The following is a 23,426-nucleotide window of genomic DNA, read 5'->3' on the forward strand; positions in this document are numbered from 1 at the left end:
TGTGTGCAGGTAAACATGTATGCAGGTGTGTGTGCAGGTAAACATGTGTGCAAGTGTGCAGGTAAACATGTATGCAGGTGTGTGTGCAGGGAAGTTTGTGCAGGCGTGTGTGTGTACATGTGTACACATGCACCTGCATTCTGAGGACATCCTCTTGGGTTCTTTTTCAGGTTTTCCCCACCTTCTTTTTGAGATCAGAGGTTCTCATCAGCCCAGATCTCAACAAGGAGACCGAGTGAGGTCCAGCAGTATACTGTTCCCCACCCACCCAGAGTTGACATTGTAAACACGTGACACAACACCTGCCTTTTGTTTTCTCAGACCTGGGATTTGAGAATCTCTCTTAGGTCCTCTGGCTTGTGCATCAAAGACTCTACTGACTGAGCCATGCCCTTAGGACTTGCCACATGCCCAATAAAGCACTGGGCATGAGAGCATTTTGCCAGGCACAGCGGAAAGCAGCAGATTTGCAGTGATGTTGAGTAACTGTCCCTGAGGCCACCCATCCAGTAAATGATAGATCTGCTCTGAAGTCTAGAAAAGCCGTGACCTTGGAGGTTTGCCTCTGCCCAGGAGAGTCTTGGCAGTCGAGCTTGCTGCTTGCACTTCAGATCTGCTGATGCTTGACCATTGGTCCAGTCAGGTAGTGTGAGAGCCGAGTCTGCAGCGAACACAGCAGGAAGGCCCCTTTCACAATCTCTTGCGTCATCCACTTGTTATCAAGCAGGAGTGATGACGGCCCAGCACTTTGTCCATTCTATCTTTTTACAGACCCTCTTATCAAATCTAGGGGACGGATGAGATACTGCCTTTGCTTAACTTGTTCTCTGAAAATTAACTTGGTCAGCAAGAAGCTGCAGCTGCCCTTGGGGGCGGGGGGTGTTCTCCTTGTCATCTTTTTCTGTAGGGTGGGGCCACTGGACTGTGATTATTTGAATCAGAACAGTAGATCAAGGTTACCCCTATCAACCTGCATGCCGGTGGGATTTGTCACTTCCTGCCACCACCCTGTGTGTGGCTCTGCAAATATCCTAAGGGACTGAGTTAATAGGCTGTTGGTATTTGAATTAACAATGATTGTCTTATTAAATACCACTTGGCTCAACTGGCCAAGACCTGTCAGCACCATACCCCGAGTGACTGGGTCTGTCTAGTGGTGCAGTGGCAGCCTCTTAAGAGCACCTGACATGGTGCCACCCACCAATCCTTCCCAGAGTCTTTATCTTTATTGTTCATCAGAAATACCATTTCCCAGGTGGCAGCGGGAATGAGAGGGTGAGGGGAGAGTGTTATGGGTGAAGGTGGACAATATGTATTAGACACATATGTAGGGTTAAGGGGACCCGCATCTGCTCAGCCACAGGGCTGGACTGCTCCAGGAGGAAGTTTGTCGCTCTCGCCAGGCAGGTGTTGGGCTGTAGGGAAGCCCCAGACACCAGGACACTGCTCCAGGGATGAGGAAGTCTGAGGCTCAGGCCCTTCAGGGTTACTGAGGTTTCTAGCCTTAGCTCAACCAGGAGCTAGGCTACCTTTCATGGTCCCACACACCTACATGAAATGTCACACAGGATGCTGCTATATATGATCCATATTATTCAAAAAATATCATTTCATTCCTCTACTGGCTGTAGTCTTCCCATTCCTATCTCTGGCCACTCTTCGACTTTCTTCTCCTCCCTCCTACTGAGATGCTAACGCTTATTCGGGAGGACAATTGATAAGACACAGATAAGGATTGGGAAAGATGCTCTGATAGGCTGGGTGATCGCAACCCTGGTTTGAAGAGAGTGTGTGGGAGTCCTTCCGTCCATGAGCTCCTCTGGGTAGATCGCCATCTGTGCTTGCACCTGGAAAAGAGACTGTCAACAGTAAGGACACAGGATCAAGGATCACACATATGAGGGGCTGTAGTGACCCAAGGGGCTGGCTCATCTACAGGGCCTGTTCTTTGTCGTCCTGGGATGCTCATTCCACACCTGGAACCATTCTGCTTGGCTTTTGCTTTGTTTTTCCATGTCGGAGAGACCTGTAATGCTGCAGAGGGAAGGAGGTGTGTACTCTACTGTCAATCAACATAGGACACACTAGGGGCAAACAGTCCCTTGATCGTTTATCTCTCTGGTTATTTTATGTCTTGTTGGAGTCTTCTGTTTTTATTTAACCTTGGTGTTTTGCTTTGTTTTGTTGTTTGTTTTTGTTTGTTTTGAGATAGGCCGTCGAGTACCCCAGGCTGGTCCCAAGCTCACCATGTAACAGAGGATGTCCTTGGATTTGACCTTCAGATCCTCCTACCTCTACCTACCTCCAGATTGCTGGTGTGAAGGGGTTTAGCGCTAACGCTGTTTTCTTTCCTGTTGGGGAATCAAACCCAGGAGCTTTATGCTGCCAACCCAGCATGCAGCCAACTAGCTACATCCTTAGTTTTCTCAAAAGTGAACATAGAAACAAAGGTGCCACAGGGCAAATAAACATACTTGTCACCACTCATCCTTTTGGATACCTACAAGAGCCAACATTTGGACACACCTCAACAGAGCTCCCTGGGAAAATGGCCTCATCTCCTAGTAGCTGAAGTATAGTTTCTCTGTGCTGGGTGTTCTAAGTACCTGGTAATCGTGAGTTTGAATTGTAGAGCATACCTGATGCTTGGGACTCTGCCTCGGCCTCATTCATGTTGGAAAACTATTTCGTTTCAACTCTCAAGAAGGATCCGGCAGACTCGAGGCTAGGCATACACTGTGTTCCTTTTGAGACTGATTCTGCAGTGAGTGTTCTTCAACAGACTCCTCCCTCTGGTTGCTCTTCTCAGAGCATGTGTGTGCTTGAGCAAAAGAAAGGGGTGACATAGTCTCAGTGGGGTCCCACTTTACCTTGGGGTCTGTGCTGGGTGTACTGGACTCTAAAGGCTAGGATGGCCTCCGCATGGCCTCTACATGGAGCTCTCACAGCCCATCACAGTGATGGTCACTGAGTTACAGGAGCCTTGCTGAAAATCAACCAAGAAGAAGTCATCACAACTCCCTGGGTTCCTGGACCCATTGCTTTTCCTGTCTGGTTAAGCTCTGGATCTTTTTGACAGCTCTTGTGGTTTATTTACAGTGTGCTTTCATACGGGAGGTGTCTTATGGCTTCGAGCCATCACACACACCCTAGCAGTTGTGCTAAAGAGGGAGTGGGAAGTGGGAGGTTCTTCTTGGTCCTTGTTCTTGCTTTCCCCCCTCTTAATCACTTAGACAATCAAGGTGGATTTTTCTGTGAGTTTTTAATAGGACTTCCCTTTATGATGTTGTCCTCTTCTGCTTGAAGACCTTCGTGAAGAATTTAAGATGCCCTTTTCATGACTGCCTGAGGACGTCGGAGTGTGTGTGTGTGTGTGTGTTTCAGAACACCTAAGAGCAGATCTCTGCCTTATTACGTGGCTACTGTGAGGTAGTGGCCTGAAAGCCCATGCGCTGCTTAGTGGCTGGGACATTATCTACTGGCTCAGAGGTCACAGCAACCATTCTCAGCTGCTTGGAGTAATATTCATAGCTCCTGTGACTCCACCTTTGTTCTGGATTCTTATCTACTGGGGAGATGAATGAAAAAAGTTTCCATCCCTAGAGCTGCAGTTTCAGGCTGTGTTTCTCACTCAGTGGTTAAGGCATGCTTCCTTCACGCACTGGAAAAGGCTCCCGTGGAATGCTGTTTTGAGGAGGGAGAGCCACACTGATAGAAGCAAAGCTGGGAGGCTGTGGTGTCCCCAGGTGTGTCCATAGACACTGCACTGATCTGGGGGTGGAGCGTTCTACATCAGCTGCCTGAGTCAGAGGCAGGATAATTGTTGTATGTATTAATCTGTAGATAAAATACAAGTTTCAGATTAAGCAATATATGCCAGTATTTCCTTCCCAGAAGGAGCTACTCCATCCTCCCCATCAGAGCTTGGCCCTTCCTGTGGAGCCCAGTCCCCAGTGTTCTGTCATGCTATAGTGATCTGCACAGTACTCCAGACTTGTTGTTGGACTCTTCAGTGGACAGCAAGCCCACTTGGCTAGGCACTCACCCATGCTTGTAATCCTAGCTCTCAGGAGGCTGAATCATAACTGTGAGTTCAAGGCCAGCCTGGACTACATTATAAGACCCTGTCTCTATGCCCAACCCCCAGCTATACACACAAAATAACAATTCGACGAAGGCAAGACTTCACAGCTGTACCTTCAGTATCAATAATAATTACCGGATCTATTGTTGGATCCTTTAAAAGCCTTTGACTGAATGATCTGATTCCTAAAACTTTCTGGGAAAGTCTTCTAATTTCTTTACTTCCATCTGTCTTTGCTATGGAGAGCATTCATTCAGAAACACCAGTGCCTTCAGGTCTGTCACTGCATATTCTATTGGGTGGTAGATCCTGGCGCTGCCTTCATATCAATACATTTGAATCTGTTTGCTACAAACACTTCCATGGTATGGAAGTGCTCTTGTTTGGTTAACCAACCTAAACAGGCAAACTTTTCTGGACTTTTGTATTTGAAACAACCCTTTGGCTTTAACGATGTTAAGCCTAGTATCTAAGACTGGGTGGGCATAGCTCTCACACTGTACACATACATTTAATTAGACTTTACATCACAGCAACAGGCTGATTAGGGAGATGTTAGTGCCATTTTATAGACAAGAAGCCACCCAGGGGATGAGTTACCTGTCCTGGGTAGAGAAGACAGCACGCCAGGAAACAAGCTCGCCCAAATCCTTTAGGCTGTACTTCAGGCAATGCCCACTGCTGAGCTGATATTTTTCTATCGAATAAATTGGTGGTAGAATCACTTGGGCAAAGGGCAAACATTTAAATTGTGGCAAAGGGCAACTTCTCCTCTTAAGAGGTTGCCTCAAATTTATATTCTTCAATTAACTTTCCTTTTGTACTCTGTTTGTGCTGGTTTAATGGGAGACAAGCAGGCACTTTGTGTGTGTGTGTGTGTGTGTGTGTGTGTCTGTGTCTGTGTCTGTGTCTGTGTCTGTGTCTCTGTGTGTCTGTGTATGTGTGTTTTGAAAAGCCTAACTGCCAATGAATGTCTTGCTCCCAGCCTCAGGACTCTTGTTTTGCCGCACACATGGTCATGATGGCACCCAACCGAAATTCAATGCCTTGCTCCCAGCTTCGGGACTCTTTTGCGGCACACACGGGTCTTGGTCTTGCTGCCTCCGCCCTTGTTTCCTTTGTCTTTATCTGGCTTCTGAGTGTTTAGTGGGAGGAGTTAGCTCTTGGCCTATATTCAGGGTTTTATACTTTCTCTGTGTTACCTTCTGACAAGGCACACACTTTTAAAAGTTTTATGTAATTGAGCTTGTCATTGTTTTCATTTCTGGATTTTAGTTTACATGCCCTTCTTGAGTCTTTTCCACTAATGGTTTAATTCATGTCTCTGTAATAGTCTCTCCTGCATATTTATGCTTTTCATTTTGTTATGTTTGATCCATCTCTAACTTCTTTTATGGGAGTAAGTCATAATCAGCTTTCTTGATTTTCTGAGTGGCTAGCCCGTTATCCCAGTGTGTTTAGTATAAGTAGAGAAAATGTATTTTGACCTGAAGTGCTATTTGGTATATATTTAAAATGCCCACTGAGTATGTTTTGTGATTATTTTACTAAATAGATGTGTATACTCAGTAACAACTAGAAAACTTTCAGAGCTCACTGAGAATATTCAGATGTGGACATTTGTGCCCTATCCCATTGTTTTGTTTGTTTGTTTGTCTTTTTTTCAGAACTCTTTGGACTCTGTGAATTTCACTTGTCTGGGAGTTTTTACAAATAGCTGTCAGATGACTAGGCCAGCCGAGTTGGTCTGGGAGTTGTGGCAGATGGACAGACTTAAGGAGACAGGTCTCGGCTATCTCAGGCGTGTCTTCACTCTCAGGCTCTCTTCTCTGACTCGGATCTTCAGTTGTATCCTTGTTTAAACTTGATTACATTTGTTATGTTTGTGAGCACACTCTCACACACCTCGTACACAGGGGAGGCCAGGTGATGTCTTCTGGGAGTCTTTTCTCTCCTTCCACCATGTGGTTTCCCGGGTTTACTCTCAAGCTGTCAGCTTGGTTGTAAATGTGTCTTCACCCTTTGAGCCGTAGCCCAGCCCTGAACATTTACATTTACTCCTGTAAATGTTATATTTTCCATGTTGCTTCTTTTGAGACAGGGTCTCTCTGTGTAGCCCTGACTGTCCTGGAACTCACTCTGTAGACCAGGCTAACCTGGAACTCAGAGATCTGCCTGCCTCTGCCTCCCAAGTGCTGGGATTAAAGGTATTCACTACCACCTCCTGGCATTTTCCACGAATTTTAAATTAGTTATTTGTATGAAATATGGGAAACGTTGGCTTCCTGGTGGGCTTGTTCGTTTGGCCACCTTATTGGATTGTGTCACAATTACAAAAGTAAACAGTACTAATGGACTCTATTTTCTTGCAAGTTTTTCAGCTTTCGCTGTTTGAGATAGTGAATCACTATGCTGCCCAGGCTGGTCTCCAACTCCTGGGCTCCAACTCTCTTCCTGACTCTGTCTCATGAGCATACATCATCAAGTTTTGTCTTGTTTTTAGTGAGAATGATGCCACATGCTGTGTGTGATATGTGATACCTGAGGCAGGGTCCCTCATTGAAACTGGACCTTACTGATTCAGCTATACTGTGGACAGTCAAATCCCCAGAATCCTCCTGTGTCTGTTTCCTACAGTCACATGCAACTTTACCTTTTCCTTGAGACATCTCTCAGTCAGTTACCAGCTCTGGAAATAGAACTCACCTTCATTCACATTACTGAAGAGGCTATGCCATCCTTTTAGATACACTAATGATACTATTGGCTTGCAATACCCTTTTAACCTTTAGCCATTACTTTTTCTGGAAATATAGACTCTATGGTTGAGAACTGAGAAGGTAGTCCTCCTCCTGAGTTGAAGGTGGGCGGAAATGAAGGGAAATAACAATAGAGGCTGAATTAGAAATGGGAAGCCCAGGTCAAAACTCAGCATCCTAATGACCCCTTTGGAGTCCTCGGGAGTTATAAGGCATGTGACATAGTCTCTAGGAGACAAAATAATCAGACCACAGTATGGGATGATGTGTTAACTAATTGGGTATGAGAACTCGGGGTAGGGGTGGGGGCTGGTCTCCATTCTAATAAGCTTTCACTTACCACTGACTGGATAAGTCCATACATGTCACAAGAGAACAGAGAAATCAATTAAATCTAAATGAACCTGGTCACTTTCTGGAATGCATAATTTAAAAGTTTGTAGTTAAGAATATCATTTTTGTTTTTATTTATCATTTATTATATTACACATATCATAAATACAAATATTCATAAATCATTATTTCATGGTAAATAATGAGTTCTCCAGGCATAGAAAACAAAGATAGCTTGCCCTATCTTCTACAATTCCTAAGGCTCCGGCAAGGCAGTGATTGTCGGCTAGATTTTGTACGGACAGTAAATCACAGATCCCTTCTTTCCAGTTCCTTTGAGCCTGGAAAAAGAGACTCGGTGTAACTGGTTTCCAAGTGTATTATAAAGACACCCCTTCCACCAGCTTCATACTCTAGCTAGTTACTTTACCAAAATATCGATGTGAGAGGATTCTTCTTAAGGTTGGCTGAAGTGAGGTGTGTGTGTGTGTGTGTGTGTGTTGTGTGTGCATGTGGAAGCCAGAAGATAACCTCAGGTGTCGTTACTCAACTACCATATACTTTGTATCTTGTTTTATTTTACTCTTTTTTATTAGAAAGAAGAGTTGGAGTACAGATTTGAGTACTAGAATTAGGGGACAGATGAAAAATACCAAAGACATGGGTATGGGCTTCTCATTGGAGGGAGAATCTCCTCCTTGCCCCCTTGGCATTTTTGTTTGGTCTGTCTGTCTGTCTATCCTCTATCTATCTATCTATCTATCTATCTATCTATCATCTATCTATTTATTTTTGTGACACAGTCTCTCACCAAGCTGAAGCTCACTAAGTGGACTGGGGTGGCTTACCTTTCAACTGTGGGGACCCACCTGCTTTTGTCTCCTTAGCACTAGGACTGTGAGCACACACATGCACAGCCATACCTAGCATTCTTTTTTATTTTATTTTTTTAATGTACCATCTAGGATTTAATTTAGGTTTTCAGACTTGTGCAGCTTTGTTTCCAACCCAGTTTGTTGTTGTTGTTGTTTGTTCTTAAAAAACAAAACAAAACAAACAAACAAAAACCAGTGTCTCACTATACAGCCCAGGCTAGTCTTGAACTTGTAATCCTCTTGCTTTGGTTTACTAAATGCTTGGATTATTACGGGTATGTGCCAGGGTGGTACCTGACCAGAGTGACTTATCCTAAACTGGAAGAGTAGTTAGTTAGTTTAGAGTTTACTAGAAGTTTGGCATGGTATAGTTACTGTAGGCACAGAACAAAACAAAAGCCCCTGTTCCTATAAGGAGATTAACTCAGCAGGGACAGTGGATTACAAGGGGCTGGTATCTGTTTCAGACGGTGACCAGTATTAGCAGAGAAAGTGGTCCCTGAGGAAAAAGCAGCATTCAGGAGGGCGAGCAGGCATGGTTTCGAGCAGTGCACAGGCCTGTTGGACCTGGGAGGAGCTACAGGCAATGAGATGAGCAGGTACATAGGTGAGACCCAGCTGACAGGTGACGTTCTAAACAGAATGGAGGTGAAACAAACAGTCTTTAAACAATCAGGTTAGAATTATGATCTTATCTATGGATGTGTGTTCGGCCTTGTGAGTGAATGCTATGTGTGTGCAGGTGGCGCCTGCAGAGGCCCGAAGAGGGCATCAGATCCCTGGAGCTGGACTCAAAGGTGGTTGTGAGGCCTTCCAAACCCTGTAGGTGCAAGGAAGAAACTTGGGTCATCCACAAGGACAGAACACACTCTTAACCACTGAGCCATCTCTCCAGACCCCAAGATACAACCTATTATTCATTTAATCTCAAAAATTATTTTGTGATGTTAGTAATCGAACCCAGACCTCTGCACAAAAATATATTTTGCAAGAAAGAGACTAATGAAGGGAAAAATAATTAACCTATAGAGTTAACCCAAGAGATTCACAACAGCAAACGACCTGCTGCTTGACTGATACTGTAGAGAGAGTCCCTCAAGATCTTCATTCAAATCAATTGAAACGTAATGAATAAATATTGTCCTGACTCCACAGAGGGGCGAAATGTAAGCAACATTGGTCCAGGGAGCTTGTTCGGAGGTCTGCAGGCAGGGCTTGTGTTTCAGTTAACATCCTAGACATGAACACTTAGAAGCTAGGAAGTGAGTAGCTTTGCCCATGGCTTGCAGCCCCAGCACAAGTGAGACATGTTCATGCTGGGATGTGGGTAGAGACATGTTGCTGTCACCAGGTCCAAAAGTAGAGGAAACTGTCCAGTTGGGGCGCCCTCAGGTATAATGTGGTTCCCTCTCTGTGTTCTAGGTGGTCTGAAGCTGAATCTCCCAGGCACAGTAGAACATCTCTTCCCTTTTTTTTTTCATTTTGTTACCATGATTGCAATTCTCCCTTGCACAATTTCCCCCCCACAGAGGTATGACATTAATATAAAGAACAAATGCCACCACACCAGTGCTCACGGGGGATTCCAGAGGGGACTGGATCCCAAGTGCACACACAGGACCCAAGATAAGAAGAGAGGTAGCTTTCCCCAGTTTATCTGAGCATGTCTGGGGCTGTTTGTAGATTTATTATTATTATTTTTAAATTTAATTTTTTATTAATTTATTTACACTCCAGATTTTATTCCCCGCTCCCCAGTCCACCCTCCGACTGTTCCACACCCATACCTCCTCCCTACCCCCATCTCCATGAAGATGTCCCCACCCCCTGTTTGTAGATTCTAAATGCCAGAATGGTAACCTTGGCATTGGCATCCAGTGAGGTTTCAACCCAAATGTGCATATATGAGTGTGCATGTGACTATTCAATACATGTGGGAGAGCACATACACACAGGTGTGCACAGGCGACATGAACTTCAGGCATGGTTTCTCAGGAGACAGCCACCTCATCTTTTGAGGCTGGAACCTAAAGCTTGGTGATGAAGGTAGCCTAGCTGGGCAGTGAGCTCCAGGGACCAGCCCATCTCTGCCTCTCTAGTGTTAGGATTATAAGTATGTGCCACCATAACCTGATTTTTACATGGGTTCAGGGATGGAACTTATATAGCAAGAACATGATTAACTTGACTTGCTCCCGAATAGTTACATGTTAAAATTCCGTGAATCTTCTTGAGCTGGGAACTTAGTCAGCAAGGAAGCCGTTTCTGCTGGCGGATACACAGAGCCTCCAGTCCCTTCAGCTCACTCAGTCCCTTGGCAGCATACCTAAGGTCCTCCCATTCTCTTCAAATGTGTAACTCTGGCCAATGTCTGTAGTGCCGTGGACAGACTCACTCTCTTTGTAGGCAGTATGATCAAAGTGTGTCTGGAAGGACTAGCCAAATACAGTCAGACCGTGGTTCAAATCACAGTAGATTATGTTCTTATTACTTTCTTCTAAAGCTTCCTAATCACTGAAACTGAATTTTTCTTTTTCTGTTTTTTTCTTTCTTTATTTATTTCTTTTCTTTTTTTTTAATGATATCTAGTCTTCTGGGTTATCTAAGGAGGAAAAAATTGACAACTTAGTGACTCTGGGCCCATGTGACTATGTGGTAACAATTAGCTGTGATTGGCAGCATTTGCCTCTCTTGAGACTAGCCAAGGATTTCCAGTCTCCTTTCTCCCAGTGGGTTACCTACCAGGCCACTGGCCTTTCCATCCTTTGCACTCCAACACACTCACCACCACTGAACAGAAACTTCATCTTCAGACCCTGCTTTGAAGACAGAGTTGGTAAATCTTTCATTTAATGTCAGCTTGCCCTCTAGAGGAGAAGGCAACATTCTTGGTGCCTCAGTTTTGTTCCCACTGTTGCAGGAGGCCAGGTAAGGATCTGTTATTTGCAGGAGAGCTTGGGGCAAAGGTAGAAAACCCAGGTGATAAAATCCAGTTTGGCTAACAGCCATGCTCCTGCCCAGGAGAGGACTAAGAGGCAGGTAGCAGCAAGTACTAACTAGATTCTAACTGGCTCTGCTACTTGCTGCCAAAGCCAGTTTTCCTGGGGCCATCTCCCTTTCGTCCTGGGTTGGAACAGCTGTTCTAAAGATGGTGACCTACCTGGCTGTTCTTACACACTTTGGCTCCTGGAGTCCCCTCCCTCATGGCTGTACAAGGCCAGCTGTCAGAACCTTGACAGAGAATCACGACTGCTCCCTAGTGTTTCACACCCCAGCTTCCCCAGCTTGGGTAATACCTGACTTCTGTCTCTTATTTTCTACCCCTGGATTCAGTGTAGAAAGGATGGCATTTCAGAACTGCTGTCTCAGCCTCTGGAGTTTAGTTCTCTTCCATAAAATGGAAAGTAGCCACCCTATAGTTAGGCAAGGGACTGGCCATGAGAACAGGGACCTGGAATTCTTTCTTGCATTTGTTCTTGCTCCCCTCCCAACCTCCCCCAAAACCACTCCTCTCTGATGTCTTAAGGCTATTTTGGACTGGAATGAAGAATTGCCTTTATCGAAGAAGGTTCCAGATGCCAACACAAAACTCTAAGCATAGCTAAGCTCCTGACCTGACAAGACTTTTTATTGGGCTTGTTTTGCCCCTTTGATTTTGAGTAGGATCCATTGGGCTGGACTCTGAGATGCTGCCCTGCTGTGTGTTGCAGTCAAGTTTGAAGAATGCAGATCTGGGACTTCATTTGCTGTGATCTGTAAGGCCCCAGATATTTGGTTCCTGAGCCTAGAAACAATAAGAACTAGGTGTATGATGTATGATAGCTCTTCCGAGAGAAGGACGTGTCCAGCGTGTGGACTCGGAACCGTCACGGCCTCCCTTAGAAGCTCCGTGATCTCTTCTGTGAAATAGTACTTTGGTACTGACGCTGGTACGCACCTCGGCTCAGTGCTGGGCATAATCGGTACTCGTTGGCCGCTACTAACCTATCCGAGTCTGAAACTTATGAAAGGACAGACAGAAAAGCTGGCTCACTTAGAGGTAGCTGGAAATGCTATAAAAAGCTACGTGAGAGGAAGCTTGTGTGCTTCAGTTCCTTCAAGAGCCTTTCCTGGCCCAAATCCTATTTGTTCATCGTGCTGAGTACATTCTTGACAGCCTTCCTCTGGACCTCCAGTGTTGATCTCAGGAGAAATGGTTCCCCGGGGCTTCTGACAAGGGGATGCGGGATACTGGACACAGGAGCTTGCATTGTAGTTACTCTTAGTTACCCTCTTGGTGCTTCGGGACAGAAAGTAATAAGCACAAGGGGGGGCTATCTGGCCGGCAGGAAACGTCTTTCGTCCAGGATGATTGATTTGTGAAAGCTGTGACGTCACCTCTGTAGCGGTCCTGTCTGTTTAGTTTATGCCAGGGGAGCCCAGGCGGAGGAGCTGGACTCTGCCTGAGCAGCGGAAGCTGTCTACGCACTCTCCGCTGCTATGCTAGGTGGCAAAGTGGCCTTCTAGGCTCTGTAGGCCACAAACAAAGAGGCAATTGGTTCTCGTAATTGGGAAATGATTAACTTGTCTTCTTTGATCCCTTCTGCCCTGTGTGAGGACGGTCAAGTGGCTGGGGTGGAGACCGCTTCCATTATTTTCAACATTGCTAAGGTAAACAGCATAAGAAATTCTAGAGAGGCCCAGATCTGTTCAGAGAAAGAGGGAGAGAGAGAGAGAGAGAGAGAGAGAGAGAGAGAGAGAGAGAGAGAGAAACATGTGTGCATCTCTATAAACAGAGTAAAACATAAAATAAAACATAAAAATACACCCACTTCCTCTAACTTTTTCTTTGTTTTTCTTTTTGTTTTTTAAGGTCTGAATTTCCTGTTGGTATTCACAAAGATGCTTTTTATTTTTAACTTCTTGTTTTCCCCACTTCCGACCCCGGCCCTGATCTGCCTCCTGACATTTGGAACGGCCATCTTCCTGTGGCTGATCAACAGACCTCAGCCAGTCTTACCGCTCATTGACTTGGACAACCAGTCTGTGGGGATTGAGGTAATGGCCTTCAGTTTGTCAGCCTTGACTGAGCACAAACTGCAATTCAAAACCTGGGGGGGGGGGGGCATAGGAAGGAGAGAACTAGGGAAGTGACCCTTTAATCTGCAAATGTAAAGAAATGTCTTTTTCTAGCAAATTTTCCTTGAAACAAAATAAAACCAGTATTCTATGGTGGTGGTCTAGATCATGGGGTTGCTAACGACTCCACTTTCTACGAGGTGTAAACTAAGGAGAGAGTTAAGATGGCTTTCAAATCCTTAACCAGGTAAATTGTTTGTAAATAACTAGGCAGACTGTTTAACTAGGTAAATTGTTTATAAAGACACCTTCCTAGGAGACCAGCTTCCTGGAAGCATCCAGTGTCTGAGAATGGCAGAGAAGCAGTTTTCTTGAGTTCTGAGTTTCAGTTAATATTGAACACTGGTGGAAGTTGAACCAGGCAGATTCCTTTGGCTTTCAGCAAGATGCTCAGCTTCCTTCTGATCTCTGAGATAAAGTCCCCAGCCTTTCCTTCCCTCAGCCTCCACAAGTGGCAAGCACCATCCACTTTCATCCAGTTCCCCCTTCAGAGAAAAGAGCGTCCTTCTCTATGGCCAGTTGACGGACACCCCTGCCCCATTCCACAACCTCCCTCGCCCACTCCATTTGTAAGCCACCAGCCTTCAGCCTTCTTCTAAACTGACTGACACTTGCATCTTGACCTTTCCACCTTCCACACCCCCTTCACCGATGCATCTTATTCTCAGGGAAGTCTCCTCAGTCATCTAGGCTCCTCCCCTTCTGTGTCTATCATTTCCTTCCCACTCCTTTTTTGATTCCCATGAAGCAAGGGACCCTCGGTAAGGGGCAGGCAGTGAATTGTGGAGGTTGGATGGCCCACATGCATCTGGAGCTGGCGTCCACTTAATGCTGTTAGAGAGTGAGAGCACCAGCAACACGTAAATAAATATCAGAACTGTGTACAGTAAAAAGCACCAGGCAAGACTCCGAGAGTCTAGTGAAATGTTCAGTGGATTAAGATGCTTGCCCTGCAGGCTGGAGACCTGAACTCAATGCCCAGAAGCTGTGGAAAGCCGGAAGGAGAACCAGCCTCAGAGCAGCCCTCTCCCTCCCATGCACACGCCATGGGACGACACCTACACAGTATTCCAACACAATACATTACTTTAATTTAAAAATGTCCGTAAAAGCACGGCACCCAGTTCTGACATCAGTGAAATTCAAGTGTCATGAGCTCTCTGTGGTTATGAGTTATAGTTCTCTCTTCACATACACAGGAGTACACACAAATACTCACACATGAACATACACACAGACATTCACACACATGTACTTGCATGAATATGAACGTGTAAAATATAATATGACTATATCACAACTTTAGGTTTAAGACATTGACTGGAAGCTGCTGAGATAGCTCACTGGGTAAAAGGTGCTCACTCCTTGAGCTCAATCCCCCTGGGGCCTGAACAGGGGAGGGGAAGGGAAGGAGGAGGGAGGGGGCAGGGAGGGGGGAGAGAGGGAGAGGGAGGGGGAGGGAAGACTTAAAAAAGGAAGGAGGAAGCTGAGAGCAGAAGGATGGGACTGCAGTTTCTATGGGGAGGCTAGAGAGATGAGAGGCCATGGAAAGGGGATTTGGTAAAGCAGCCCAGAGCTGAGAGTGTCCAGGCGGGTGCCTTAGGACGGTGTAGAAGGCTCGCTCAGGGAGCTGGAGAAACACATCTGTCAAGGAATTGTTAGAGTGTGTGAGGGGAGGAGTAGCTGAGAAGGTGGACTCTAGAATTTGGGGTGAAATTTGATGGGACGGCAGGAGCCAGCCAAAACAAATGATCCATACATACCTTAGGAGAGTCAAAGCAGCAGCTTGGTTCAGAGAGGCCAAGTCCCTAGGAAGGAAACTCCTATATATCAATCCCCGGTTCCAGCACCAGATGAACGAGAAAAGAAATAATAGGAGGGGCGTAACTGCTTCCTAGGCGTGGTGGAAGAAGTTTATTGTACGAAGAAGGGAAAGCAGGGCCAGAGGCAAGGACATCTGGGAGAGTCCAGAGAAAAAATGACCCCAAGTTGGGCCACGTGAGGAGGTGTGGAGAGGGGAGAGGGAAGAGCCAGACCAAGAGGCCAGGAGGGTAAGGGGTAGAGGAAAATGGTCTGGTAGCCAAATGGCTGGATAATATAGGGAAGGGCACCAGGAAGAGCAGCCCAGCTGCTGGGCTGGAGAAATTTAGGTTAGGGGGCAGAGAGTGCCAGCCAAAGCCTGTAACGGATGGGGACTGAGGGGTGCTGGGAGAGCATGGGTGACAGGCCTGCTTTGATAGGGTAGATATCATCCATTTGTCCCAGGTTTGAGACCTAACAGGGCCCACAGTGGAGGAAAGGAGAACCCCCTCCAGGTTGCCTTCTGAACTCCATACGTCATACGCAATGCACGCAATAAGTAAATAAAAATATTGAGTTTTAAAATTGAGTGTGAAAGAAGGAGGGGCTCATGGTGCTGTGCTCTGCCTCCCCTGAGGGAACTGTCAACAGTTGGAAGCCGAGGTGTGCTCGGGAATTCGGTGATGTAGCCACTGGCAATTACCCACAACCCACTGGGTTGTTGTTCTTCACTCACATCTGGGATTCAGGTCCCAGGGAAATTCCATTTCCTCCAACTCCAAAAGGTAGTCCTGGAATGTAGGAGACAAAAGGCAAGCATTCCTCCCGAACCTGTGAAGCCAGTTTGCCTCCAACAAAGGAGCCACTCACGCTTCTCACTGGCAGGAAAACGCGTGGCTGCCTGTAATACTTATTAGCATCAATTAGCATACCAAAGTCCAAGCGAGGCCTCCAGGATCCCTTACAGTCGCAGGGCCCTAGCACACCTTTCAAACCGCACCGTATGCTAGGGTCCTAGCGCCTCTTACTCCAGACTTGCTCCAGCTCATGGGCTTCCTTCCCGCCACTACTCACCTCCGTAGAAGCCTATCTTTATATGCTCTCTGTCTCTGTCTTGTCTCTCATCTCTCTCCAGGTTCCTCCCTCCCTGCTCTGATCCTCTCACAGCCAGGTCGAGTCTAAAGGCCAAGGCCATCTATCTGGCTCTCTGCTCTGGATGCTTCCAGATGCCTCTGGCTGTTCTTTCATCTACAATTAAAAAAAAAAAAAAAGGCTTCCCCTTAACCCGACGATGGAGTCAGTTTATATAGATTCTGTCCTCAGTTTATATACATTCTGAGCTTAAAAAAAAAAAAAAGACATGAAAGAAAGAATTTTGGGAGAGGAAGAGGTGGGAATAGGAAGAGCCAGAGAGGATAAGGGGATGGGTGTGGTCAGATCAAATTATACGCATGTATGGAAGTTTCAATGAACACATTTAATTTTAAAAGTTGACTAAGGAAGATAAGGTCCCGGTGATTTCAGAAGTCAGCAGTTATGATATCCCAGCCCATGAAAGTTTTGGAGAGAGTGGAGAGAAACTCACACTGGGTCTTGTGTTCCAGGGAGGAGCACGGAGGGGCGCTTTCCAGAAGAACAATGACCTAATTCTTTATTACTTCTCAGACGCCAAGACATTGTATGAAATTTTCCAAAGAGGACTTGCTGTGTCTGGTAAGCCTGGCCACTTGGCCTTGTCTGAAAGAAACCCCAGCTGGCTTTGGTTTATCCTGGTCCTCCCTGACTGTCCTCTAAACCCACAAAGAGCCACTGGATAGAGCAGAGCATAAGGCACCATGTCAGAATGAGGGCTGCTGGGAGAACACAGAACTCAGCCCTTCCACACAGGTTTCAGTGCACTCTGCTCCCTAAAATGGCTCTCAGCACAAGAAGAAACTGCCTGCCCAGGCTTGAACCAGTGTTGTGTAGGCAGAGGTTTTGACAGTTCAATACACATTACGTTTGTTTACAGAACATCTTTTGATGATATATTTCCTTGCAGTAAATACATATAAACAACCTGAGTCAGGACTAACAGTGGAGACTTGGAGCAGTTCTAAGCTCTAGTGTGACTTCTGCATCAAGCTTCCGGTCATGCCGTCGTGTTTAATATCACATAAAGTAGTCATCTGTGGGCCTTGAGAAAGCCAAACACCAAATGGGCTTCGTTAAGCTTATGTGGAACAAATAAAGTGTCCAAGTTTTAATGGGTTATGCTGTCGAGCCCATTGCTAGATGCCCAAGTCTCCTTTCCTAACCGCCTACCTTGCAGCTCTTTGCACTTTTATCTCTTATGCAGGACTGGTGTCAGTGTGCCTGTGTGGCAGTTATCTCTTCCACCCTTTCAATGTATCAGCGACCCTCAAGAAAAACTAACTATGCAGCAGTTATAACCCGTTATCTACGCAGCCTACTAGCTAGTTACTGTTACTCTCCATCTTAAAGATCAGGAAATGGAGACTCTAAGGTTCAAGGACTCAAGGTCAAGGAAGTAGAAAGGGTTGCGGTTGTTATTTCAGCCTGTGCCGTTTAGGATGTAGTTTAATGATTCTGTTAGGTAAATTGGTCAATACTTTAACAAAAATAGTTATTCCTCATTAGTAAAGACTTAGTTTGTATTTTAGCCTTTCCTTTAAAAATGAGTAGCTTGTTTTTAATTTCCATTGCGTGTATTCAATGTGCATGATACTGTTACATAAGGACACATTCATGCACGTATATAACGTGTGTTAGCACTTCCCCCATTCTCCCTAAAATAACGTTCAGAAATCAGTTCCTCACAGAACCAAACCACATGAGCAGCTACACTATTCCTGCATATTTACCCAGAGGACTCTAATTCAGCACATCACAGAGACATGTTCAAGCCAATATTTATTGCAGCGCCATCACAATAGCTAAGGTATGGAACCAGCCTAGGTGTCGAAGGATAGAGGAATGATTAAGGAAATATGGTATATATGCATGTGTAAAAAGATATACATATACTTTATATATATATCGTATAAATACAATATATACTTTTTCTTTGTATATTTTTATTCAAGCTAAGATAATAAATGTCTAAAATGACTTAAGATATTATTAGAAATGCAGACTTCTTATGAGAAAATGCCTTTATAAGATAGGGCTGCAGGCAAGCCTGCAGGCATTTTCTCAACTGATTAATGAAGGAGGATCCACCTCATGGTGGGTGGTGTCACCCCTGGGGTGGTGGTCCTGGGTGCTATTTAAAAAGCAGGATGGGAAAGCCATGATGAACAATCCAGTAAGCACCTCCCCATGGCCCCTGCAATGGCTCCTGCTTCCAGATTCCTGTCCTGTTTGAGTTCCTGCCCTGACTCTCCTCAGTGGTTACCTGGAAAGAAAATGAAAGAAGCCCTTTCACCTCCAAGTTGCTTTGGACACAGTGTTTCATCTATAGCAGCAATAGAAAACTTGCCAAACTTACTTATTTGTACCATATTTTTCCTCTTTTGTTCAGTGTAGATTTTATCAGCTATCTGCTTGCATTTAGACTATAGATAAGCACATAAGAACCAGTATTTACACAGACATACCTATTAATTTTGATTTTAAACTTAGAGCAGACTCCAAGCCGACTTTTAAAATGCAAATTAGATGCACAATACACTGCACAAATACAGTTTATCAAACAATATGATTTTTTCATCCTTAGAAAAGAATTAAGTTTTTTGTGTACAGGAAAATAAATACAACCGGAAATAATTTCGTGAATCAAGTCAATCCCAATAGAGCATGTGCCATGTTTTCTCTCAGTGTGGATCCTAGGTTCTGTAGAGATATAAAATCACATGAGGAAACTTTCCATAGGATGTCTCCACAAGAGATATTTAGCACTTCTGGGTCTAAATCAGCATTTGTTTGAATGCCGTGCAGATAACAAAAAGCAAATCGAACATTCAAGGCTCTACTTACCGAGGGACTTGAGAGAGTAGGTGGCTAACACCAAATTTCCTTTGTGGTTTCCTGTCTTTAGAAGGTCTATTAAGCACCTAGACTATATGCTCTTTTTCAACTAAAACTAAGGCATTCTGCGTGTTATATGTGGCTGAGAAGACATTTTATTCAGGATCTTTTGAAAAATTTAAATTAGAATTCAAGTGGTTAGGTTACTACGGCTTATGCATCCAGGCTTACCAACTAGCTTGGCTACTGCTGAAGAAGAAAATGACAGCTCTGATGTTATCTGGGGTTGAATATATCAACCAGTCCTACTGACTCCCTGACCTATCTGGGAATATTGGTTAAAATGTGTAGTCTCTGATTCAACTTTCTTTTCCCCATGGAATCAGAATTTCAGAAAATGAGACCTAATGATTTTTAGGATACTTAGGACAAGTTCAAAAGAGGGGTTCTGGGGATTCTTCATGTCCTTCAAACTGCTTAGCTATGGGTGTCTACCTGGTCCTGGCGTTCTCATATGCACTCTTGGAAGGTAGCCACACCTTAGAACCCAAGCAAGGCCGAGTTGAGTAACTTAAACAAGGTAGGAGGTAGCTTGCAAGCAAAAGCTGATAGAGCATGGAGTTTAATGAGATCTGAGCTGTCGCCCTGTGGGCTAATTACTTGACTTGCTTCTTGGTGAGGGTCCTCTGTTGGCAGTTTTGTTAATCAGGAAGTAATGAGGAGCTGTGAGAGTCCCTCCACAGCCGTGGACTCCCCCTCTTATTAGGCGAGCTTCAAGTTGGCCCAGTCCAGTCCTTCATAGTTCTTAGTCCGATGGGGATGACAATACTGGGAAGAGCAGGCTCGTTCCTGCTGGGGCACATGACTTCAAGTGACGGTAGCTGTCATTAGTGACTAATTGCAGGACAAAGGCTCCCTCTGGAAGGCCCAGAGGATCAGTGGCTGTGGTCAATGGGCAGATCTGGACTTGCCACACTCCAGGGAATATCTGGCCTGAGGTTCTACTTCTGGACCTTTCCTGTAGCTGTCTCAGCAGGAAGACAGTGATGGAGCCCCCTTAGGCAGACTCCTCAGCCATTGTTCTTATCTCCCTAATGGAAGTAGCTATCTCTTTCCTACTCCTCTTCCTTCTTCCTTCATCACACAATTGAGAAGCTCACGCGTTTGCCCATGGATCTCAGTGATGACTCCCTTGGCAAGCCCTGAATTCCTCTCAATGATTTGGCTGAGTTTTTGGACTCTTCACTCCTTCACTCATGTCTATTTCTTTTGGTGGTGCTGAGGACTGAACCCAGGACCAGGAACATGCCAGGGTAATGTTCTACCACTGAGCCACACTCCCAGAATCCCCAGACTTGTTCTGATTTTAAGGTAGGCCAAGTAGTTTAGAGGTTTATAAGTTGAATTCTCTTACTGTCCAGTGTAAGACACAAACTGCAGAAATATTGAAGGCAAACATGATCTTAGAAACATGCATGTGTACAGCTGACTCATGAGATTAGATAAAAATATAAAAATATGGAAAAGATCCATTTTCATTAGTTGTTAAAACAGATGAAAGTAGTAACTTTTCAAATCTATAAAGCCAGAAATAAATTTTAAACAACACTATTTACATCTATGCGAGTGTGTTGAAACTCAATTGGATGAACAAAAGTAACTGTTTACAACAGTTCGGCCAAGCTCAGAGCTGAATGCCAAAGTCCCAGCTCCTTCTGCCCTACTTTGTTTTCTATTGCTATGACAAAAGTCATGGCCAAAAGTAACTGGGGAAGGTAGGGGGTGGTTTAGCTTAACACTTCCTTTTCCTAGTTGGCTACTGAGGCAAATCAGGGATGGACCTCAAGCAGGAAGCAGAGGTAGGAACCATGAAGGAGTGCTGGTTGCCTGCCTGGGTTTTAATACACCCCAGGTCCACCTGCTCAGAGATGGCACCACCCACAGTGGGAGGGGACTATTTAACTTCCTTGTTTCATACTAAAGGACAAGGTTTAAGGAAATACTCCAAGTTGAAATGATGAACTTGATATTTGCCATTTAGAGGGACCGAGGCACTTGAAACCATTCTACATATCTACAATGAAATAAAGTCAACTACTGTAGAGTCCTTTGTCAGATGGCTGTTGAAATTCTACAGAGAAAAATAGCATGGGAATGTTTATAACAAAGTAGGAGAGGAAGCATAATCCTTTTTTATTCCAAATATGTGGATGAGCACATCTGAACAGAACCATGCGTAAGAACAATGGAAGGAAATAGTATTATTAATGTTGTAGGAAGAACGATGATGATTCGTATTTTGATTTTATTAGCATATTTTTTACTATAGAGATGCTCATTTTCTCTCTCTCTTATTCAATACAGGCTGTTTGTGTTTATATGTCCAGCTTATTTTATTCATGTTACTTGGTCTTGTCCATATTGGTGGCCTGAACCCCCATCTTATCATGGTAGCCATGGAATCAGTACTGAACTACCCTGTCTTGTAATATTTCCTAAATGTTTGCCCTTGAATTTCATGGACACCAGAGAAATTCAGATTCTCGCTAGATTTAGTCTCTGTGTCTTGGCCTTTTCTGGGTGTTCTTTTCTCTTTCTGGTCCATATGATTTGCAGCTAGAATTGATTTGCTTCCAATGTTTTATGCTTTAGATAATGGACCTTGCTTGGGATACAGAAAGCCAAACCAGCCCTACAGATGGATATCCTACAAACAGGCAAGTCAAACTCCTGCTTTGAAAATGCCTTTGCTTGTGTGCCATGAGCTGCTTTGGTCTCTTTTTGATCTTGACCTGACCCCTTATTCTTTCTCCTAGGTGTCTGATCGAGCAGAGTACCTGGGCTCCTGTCTTTTGCATAAAGGATATAAGGCATCACAGGACCAATTTGTTGGCATCTTTGCTCAAAATAGGCCAGAGGTACCATATTGAAGCTAACTAACTAAACGGATGTACCCCAATACAGCATTCTGACCCTTGCTGAAGATTTACCCAAGCCATGTAAAGATTCCACAATGCTTACTTATTCTTCTTAGTCCAAAAGAGCTGGGCTTCCGAGCCTCCTCAAATCCCTGCTGAGTGTCTGCTGCGCTAGCCTGTGTGGTTGGACTCCAGTGTGGATCATTTTAAGTCACTCTGATCTTCCTATGAGGAAAATAAAGACATTACGAGGGATGACTCCATAAAGTCTTGAAGGTGTTGGAGAATGAGAGGAATCAATGTTAGGACTAGACTTTGTACCTTGTGCTTGACCTGGTAAACCAATGTATCCGTGCCTACTGAGTCTGGCCATCACTATCTTCCATCACTATCTTACCACGGTGAGCTGAAAGCAGATGCTACACACTAAGATGGTTGGAAATAATCTTATTCCCAAGTTCCAATAAAATCAGTAAGCCCAATATCCTTCAAAAGAGACTTTGTGGGGCTCATGCATTTGCTAGAGCCATTGCTTTAGTAGGATTTTTAAATTTTAGTTGGAAAAGTACTATGTACCCCAGTGTAGGAACTACAGTAAGAAAAAAGTGAGTTTATTTAGTCTAGTGACTTAACAACAAACCTGTGTATCGGCCAGTCTTCCAGGACTACAATAGTGAAACTTGAGATTAAGGTGCCCACAGTAGAGTTTCTCCTTACGAATCTCCCACTGATATGCAGGTGGCTATCTTTTCATTATGCCTCTCCCTCTGTCTTTTCTCGAAGCACATAAATCCCCGGGGTATCTTCTTCATCTCTGGATTATGGCCATATTCTTATGTTCATATTTAACTTTAAATCACATTAAGGATTAGAGTTTCAACATGAATTTGGGTGAATGGGAGGGGACACAGGTCAGTGTATAAGATGTAGTCTGCCGGTTATGAGAAATGGTTCTCTTTGTGACACTCCTCATGCTTGTGTGTGGGCGTAGTGGCATACCTCTTTTTATGTTCATTTTCATTGTATTTAGCTGTATTTTTTTATCTTGAATAGTCGCAATCCTGTGAAGCTCTGTCCAGCTTCCCTAGCTTCCTAGGATCAGATAATCTTGACCTCTACTCTTGAAAGGTGTCTGTGTCTCTCATAGACTCTATAAAACTTTCCACAGCTTTATGGGTGAAATGACCACTCTCCTCTTTTGTGTGCTGCTCTACCTTGGTTTTATGGTTATTTTTGTGTATATCTTATTTATTTAAATGTTCCTTACAGCAGGATAAGTGACAATCTCTATGGACATTCCTAAAGGTTTTAAAAAATAAGCATACTAAATAAGTATTTGCTAGTTGAATATCAATGCTCTCCAAAGTCAATTTCTGGTACTTAACTTGAACTTTTTCTCTACAGTGGGTCATCTCTGAGTTAGCCTGTTACACATATTCCATGGTAGCTGTCCCCCTGTATGACACACTGGGAGCAGAGGCCATCATCTATGTCATCAACAGGGGTAAGTTATTATTATCATTTTATAATTTTATTCTTTCTTAATGTTGAATAATTCTTTAATTTTCTT

The 23,426-nt window shown here is 44.4% G+C and overlaps 1 protein-coding gene across 4 annotated transcripts in view; it reads left to right on the forward strand.

Moving 5' to 3' along the window:
- Acsl5 (acyl-CoA synthetase long chain family member 5) overlaps positions 1-23,426 on the forward strand; it is a 45,393-nt gene that overhangs the window by 5,406 nt on the left and 16,561 nt on the right. For all 4 annotated transcript variants that reach the window (XM_028773022.1, XM_028773048.1, XM_028773031.1 and 1 more), the window contains exons 2-6: positions 12,904-13,088; positions 16,574-16,682; positions 21,591-21,655; positions 21,755-21,856; positions 23,261-23,360. In XM_028773022.1, the coding sequence (XP_028628855.1) occupies positions 12,933-13,088; positions 16,574-16,682; positions 21,591-21,655; positions 21,755-21,856; positions 23,261-23,360 (532 nt within the window). In that variant the 5' untranslated portion in view covers positions 12,904-12,932. The remainder of the gene's footprint in view (positions 1-12,903; positions 13,089-16,573; positions 16,683-21,590; positions 21,656-21,754; positions 21,857-23,260; positions 23,361-23,426) is intronic.

Source organism: Grammomys surdaster, unplaced genomic scaffold (assembly GCF_004785775.1).
Source record: "Grammomys surdaster isolate TR1022 unplaced genomic scaffold, NIH_TR_1.0 66, whole genome shotgun sequence".
In the NCBI taxonomy this organism is placed as follows: domain Eukaryota; kingdom Metazoa; phylum Chordata; class Mammalia; order Rodentia; family Muridae; genus Grammomys; species Grammomys surdaster.